This window comes from Brachyhypopomus gauderio, chromosome 3 (assembly GCF_052324685.1).
Source record: "Brachyhypopomus gauderio isolate BG-103 chromosome 3, BGAUD_0.2, whole genome shotgun sequence".
Taxonomy (NCBI): Eukaryota; Metazoa; Chordata; class Actinopteri; order Gymnotiformes; family Hypopomidae; genus Brachyhypopomus; species Brachyhypopomus gauderio.
The window spans coordinates 8152441-8158440 of record NC_135213.1 but is presented as its reverse complement, the minus strand read 5'-3'; the positions used below and the strand labels follow the sequence as shown (position 1 = coordinate 8158440).

Here is a 6000-nt window from a genome sequence, read left to right as displayed (position 1 = left end):
CATCTCATGTTCAGAATGTGTGTTTGGTTCTGACTTTTGTGTGGATGTTGGTGTGGTTGAGTAGACACGCTAATGAGCAGTCTGGCTGACTGAGAGACAGCTTCCCCACGAGGTCAGAGCAGGGCCTTCTGGGAGAGGGGTACCTCGCCTCGCACACAAATCACATTTAGACAAATGTTTGCAGGCGCGCACACATGCACACACTTTCATGTTTCAACAGACTTTCAAATATGTGTATTTAACAGCCCCGTATGACAATGTTAGTGACAGGCAAAAAGATTCACTATTGGCATGAAAATCTGAAGCAGAGTTTTATTACTCATTTGAGCACTTACATCGTTGTCATCAAATCTTTCCTTTGAAAAATAACAGAAAGGTTGAAGAACACAGCTTGGGTATCAAAACCACTTTTTCTTCCTTCCATTGCACGTGGGACATATATTGGGTTGTAATAGCTGATGAGTTGTGTTTTGTGTTATTACAAAACTGTATTTTTGTATTTTCTAGTGCTATGTCATTAACCCTATTAGGCAACACAGGAAACCGCTGGGATTAAGGGTCAACAACAGCCCATAATACTACTGCAAGCACACTCAGTGTCTATGGCAACGGTATCACCTGGCAGCTTTAAACGGAATGACAGATATGGCCCTGATATCAAGCCAAATCTGGCCCAAATGCTATGGCTACTGCTCCATCAATCCCCCAGCAAACACAGTGGCAGTTTGAAATACTTGAGCTTTATAAAACGCTATCATATCAAAGGCTTTTCTTTTCAAATTTAGATTTAATCAAAGTGATATGCTGTTAAAAGTATATATATTGCAGTTTTGACAACGGTCAGAAGAAGAGTGTAATCAGATTTGGTGGGTGGCCTTCTGGAGGGGTCTCAGCAGGAAGAACGTCTCAACGCTCCCCCGCTGCACATACGGCACCAGTCTGACCTCTAGTGCTGAACAAGCCCACTGCCGTCTTTAAGACGGAGCTTCAGGTTCCTAAAGTTCCTCGCCACCTCGACTCACTGTCAAATACAACATCAACTTTTTAAAAGTCAAGAAATAGGAGGTGGGCTTCAGAAACGGCTGGGCTGCTCGGTGGTGGCGTGGGGGGGGGCGTTCTGCTTGGTTCCAGCGAGGAGGCGGTTCTTCACAACAGGCGCGACTCTGCGGCTCCCTTTGTGCCTCGTGGCTGTGTGCCACTCCCAGAGAGGAACGAGTCCAGGTCTCTCATCCTCAGGCCCGATCCAGTAACTCTCACTTCCCGTTAACACACATCAAGGCCCTCGTTAGCGTCCTGGCGGCCGGAGGCTGCAGGAGTTCCTCTGCTTCCATTACTTTAATGGCTAGTTCAGAGGAAGACCCCCGCTGATAGCCTTCATCACCCCCAACCCCCCCTCACTCCTCCCAAAATTACAGTCCCGTTTTACAAGTCGGGCAGGGAGGAGTGGAGGGAGAGGAAGCCTGGTTCTGAAATCAGAACCCAAGTAGTACAGAACCTCCTCCTGATTCCTCCTGAACTGATAAATCGCACTCCTGCCTTCTGTCCCGGTCGAATTAAAAACCAAAAACGAGGGACGGAAAAAAAGGTTTTACGTATGTATGTGTGTGTCAAGACTGCTGGAAGCAAACCAAACCAGGAAAAATCAAGAAGAAAAGGGAACTCAAGAGGACTACGGCTATAATCCATTAGTGGAGTGAGGGCTAAATGAAAACATGCACAGGTTCCTGGCTAGAAGAGCTTGGTCTTCTTCTTCATGTCATTGCGCTTCCACAGAGGAAGTCTGTCAAACTCTTGGATGTCCATTCCGAAGATGTCAAAGAATACCCCGGGGGCCAGATGTCGCTGGGGAGAGAGGGAGACGAAGGAAAGTTTAAACGAGTGCAGAGGAAGGCAGGAGGAGTCGGGGGGTGGAGGAGGGATGGAGGGGAAAGTGCAGCGTCGGCACATAGGGGTCCGACGCCAGCGCACACGCAGCGTGTGGCCAGCAGCTCTCCCTGCTAATTACCTCCAGTCTCGTCCTGTCCACATCCTTCGGGAGCTTAGTACGCCCTCTGTTGGTGACAATGAGCATTTCATATGGATACACCTTTACAAAAGGAGGGATTGTCTCATTATGGAGAATGCTACGCAAGGCATTTGCCAAGCAATCACAGAAAGCAATGCTGGACGAAGGGGTGGGGTAGGAAAACAACAAGTGGAACACACACACACACACACACACACACACACACACACACACACACACACACACACACACACCACACACACACACACACACACACACACACACACACACACACACACACACACACGCACACATACATACACACACACACACACGCACACATACATACACACACACACACACACACACACACACACACACACACACACACCACACACACACACACACACACACACACACACACTCACACACACACACACACACACACACACACACGCACACGCACACATACATACACACACACACACACACACGCACACATACATACACACACACACACACACACACACACACACACACACACACACACTCGCACACATACATACACACACACACACACACACATATACACACACACACACACACACACACGCACACATACATACACACACACACATATACACACACACACACACACACACTCACACTCACACACACACACACACACACACACACACACACTCACACACACACACACACACACACTCACACACACACTCACACACACACACACACACACACACACACTCACACACACACTCACACACACACACACACACACACACACACACACACACACACAGATATACGTGTGCACGGAGACGACCGCTGGACTGCAGGGTGGGGAGGTTAGGGTAAGAGAAGCTGGTGGTGACTGTGTGGGGTGGTGAGCAGAGGCAGGTCAGGGCACAAACATTTCATCAGTACTGTGAGTTTTGAAATCATTGTGTACTCCTCAGCGTATCAAACAGAGCTCTTAAATTGGTTCTAACATAAAACGGCAACCCTAATTAAAACAATGTTTCGAATGAAAATGGTCACAAAAAAAACAAAACAAGCATCATGTCTACAAGAACAGGAAAGGAAATGAGGGTGTAATGTCATTATGATTTTTACCCCAAAACACAGGCAGACGGCTTTTTAAAGAGTAATAGTATCCTTCAGATAACATGAGAATAGATAGTGCTGAATACTTAAGTTGGAATAGAATCCTTCAGAATAGATAGTGCTGAATACTTAAGTTGGAATAGAATCCTTCAGAATGGATAGTGCTGAATACTTAAGTCGTTACTATAGCAGCACCTTCTTAGAAATCAAGCGCATGCAGCTGCTAAGCGTCTTTCAGCCAGAATCAGAACAACGGCGGGCTCAGTGTTCTGGAGAAATGTGCACAGCGCAGACACAGTAAAGCACATCATTACATCATTCCACAGCACTGGAAGGTATGTAGCCAGCGCAAGTCCCCTGCATTTCCCCACCGCCTATGTCCTGTGAAGTAGTGCCAAAATAACCTTGTCAGCTCATCGCTAATCTGGGCGTCCAGGAGTTTGTGTGTGTGTGTGTGTGTGTGTGTGTGCAGGGGGGGAAGGGGGGGATTTATTGAACACAGAGGATCACTCGGAAAATGGAATAAGAGGAGAGGAATTCTCACAGAACAAAAGACGTGGAATACTTGCATTATGTTCCAACATATTAGGCATTGACATTCCCCTGTCCAATCTGGTTATGGGGACCTGGCCGTCTCGGATGGGCTACAGAACAGAACACAGACAGGTGACGTGAAGGCTAAGATGGACAAGTCGGACTTGAAGGACCCTGTAGGGTCTAGTTGGAGGGCTAGTCCACGCTAGCTTTGAGTGGAGGAAGCAGAGGGGGATGTTTAACTCTAGGGGGCGATAATGAGGCTGTGTTTCCTCTTGTGGCTCCAGCAGCCTGCTCCTAGATGGGGAAGCCCATTGTCTATGCCCCTCCCCCTCGGCCCGTGCTCCTCCCGGCTCTGGCAGTCTGACAGAAGCGTAGCAGGGTGCGGGGGGGGGGGGGGGATCCGCTAGTGGGTAGCACGGCTCCGCGATCTCACGTGCAAGACGGCTGACGCGCATGCTCGGTGGCGCTGACCGGGCTGGGACGGCGTTACTCACGTACCTTGAAATCTGCATGACGGGAGGGAGAGTGGGAGAGAGGGCGTCAGTGTGAGCGTACGCTCCGGCTTACCCACAATCCAATTTGCAATGCCGTGGCCACTTAGCCAGGCGGAGGGGCGGGGTAAATACCTCTCTGACCTCCGCAGACATCCCCGTAACTGTTGTACTGGGAGATCTCCGTCGACGGTTGCTGGAAGCCAAAGACAACCCAGAGACGTTAATTAGCGCGAGCGTTAGTCCTTCAGCACATGGCTGGAGACGCCACGTCTGTAGCTCTTGTGCCGGATGCAGACAGCACCCCCAAACACACACGGCTGCGTCCGTATCTCGTCTCACCCGATGGAGGGCGTCGCGTCTGTACCCTGGCAGGGAGGACGTTCTGCACGTCGGCGAGCTGGGATCTGCAGCAGGAGAGATAAGGGGTAAAAGAGGGCAGTGCTGGGGTAAAGTGGTGACCGGCGGGGTCATAGTTCAGCGCCGTACCTGCCACGCAGCCGGAGGGGTGGGAGTCGGGCCGCTGGGCCGCAACGGTCCGGGTGCATCTCTCTCGCTCCCTCTCCATCTCCTCCTTCAGAATGAGCTTCCCCAGGCCGGACTGCATCTGCAGGAGAGGGAGGGGTCAGCACCGTTGCTGCCGTGCGTGTCGTGATTGGTTCAGGGCGCCTCCCTTGCTTGAACTCCTCCCCCGAGCGCCCCGATCTCTCCTCACCTTGCTGAGGTGCTGCTCTTGAAGCTGTCTCCTCTTCAGCTGCTCCTCCTCCTCCTCGTCTCGCGAGCGACTCCTCATATCTGAGCCTGAGATCCCACGATGGGCGTGAACGGGAACGAGCAGACGGGTAATTAGCGTGCGGCTTTGCCACCATCACCCTGATTGGCTCTCTCCATATGGTGTTTGCCACCATCACCCTGATTGGCTCTCTCCATATGGTGTTTGTGATGAAAGCTCATTCGGTCATTTTCCCACATCATGATTTTAAAAAATAATAGGAAGTACACAGAGCAATGATTAAAAACAGAAGATAGAAAACACATGATTGATCAGAATTGTGAAATGCCATCTGATTGGTAATGAGCATCGACTATTATCCCTAACGAAACGGTAAAAAGCCTCCGACAGCCTCCTACAGCTATTCTCACAATCTACTTCTCCTGGAAGTGACACAAAAGACCAAGAGGAAACGACGGCCACACTTCATGTCATCATACAAACGGAAGTAGCATCAACAGAACCCTTTGGTTTTTGACTTCACGGGCTCTTAAGAACACTGGCCCTCCCGCAGGAGTCAGTGGGAGGGGCCTACCTAGGGCCGCCAGAGAGGGAGGGCAGGGCCAGTAGTCGGTCTCGATCTTTGGCGTTTCGTCCGGCTGGGGCGCTTGAGCAGCAGGGAACTTGGAAGATTTGATGATGTCACCAGCAAACTTGCTTTGGGCTGCCAAGGCAGCTGAATCTGGATTGGTATTTGGGGGGGGGGGGGGACTGCACTATCAGTGACTGGCTAACAAATGGCAAATGCGCATAGAGTGCTGACCAATCCGATCAAAGCATTTCGTCAGATTTAAATTTTGTTGTCACAGGGTGCGGGTCACTGTGAGCAAATAATGTTTCGTCCTTTTGAAATTCTTCAATTCTGGTTTTGATGACGTCACATGCTTTGATGAACTCATGGCCATCACTGTAGTCTATACAGAAGAGCGTTTAGTGCTAAGCTACATTTACTGCTTGTATTATGTGTTTTAAAACGGTTGAATATAAGAATGCACAAAGCACAAGCTTCTTTAGATGTTATAAGGGCCTCTAGCGAGGGTCAGCGGGTTAGAAGCCCATGCAGTTAC

General features: G+C 50.0%; 1 protein-coding gene across 23 annotated transcripts in view; it reads right to left on the bottom strand.

Annotated features, from left to right (window-relative positions):
- Positions 1–298: 298 nt before the first annotated feature.
- Positions 299–6000, bottom strand: part of ablim1b (actin binding LIM protein 1b) — a 58918-nt gene continuing 53216 nt past the window's right edge. For 5 of the 23 annotated variants that reach the window (XM_076999261.1, XM_076999276.1, XM_076999258.1 and 2 more), the window contains 5 exons: positions 5469–5615; positions 4877–4962; positions 4651–4768; positions 4504–4568; positions 4208–4357 (listed from right to left, as the gene is read on the bottom strand). In XM_076999261.1, the coding sequence (XP_076855376.1) occupies positions 4268–4357; positions 4504–4568; positions 4651–4768; positions 4877–4962; positions 5469–5615 (506 nt within the window). In that variant the 3' untranslated portion in view covers positions 4208–4267. Of the gene's footprint in view, positions 1843–2005; positions 2087–3702; positions 4177–4206; positions 4358–4503; positions 4569–4650; positions 4769–4876; positions 4963–5468; positions 5616–6000 lie in introns of those variants that run through there. The other 18 variants (XM_076999266.1, XM_076999269.1, XM_076999271.1 and 15 more) reach the window with 10 other exon arrangements.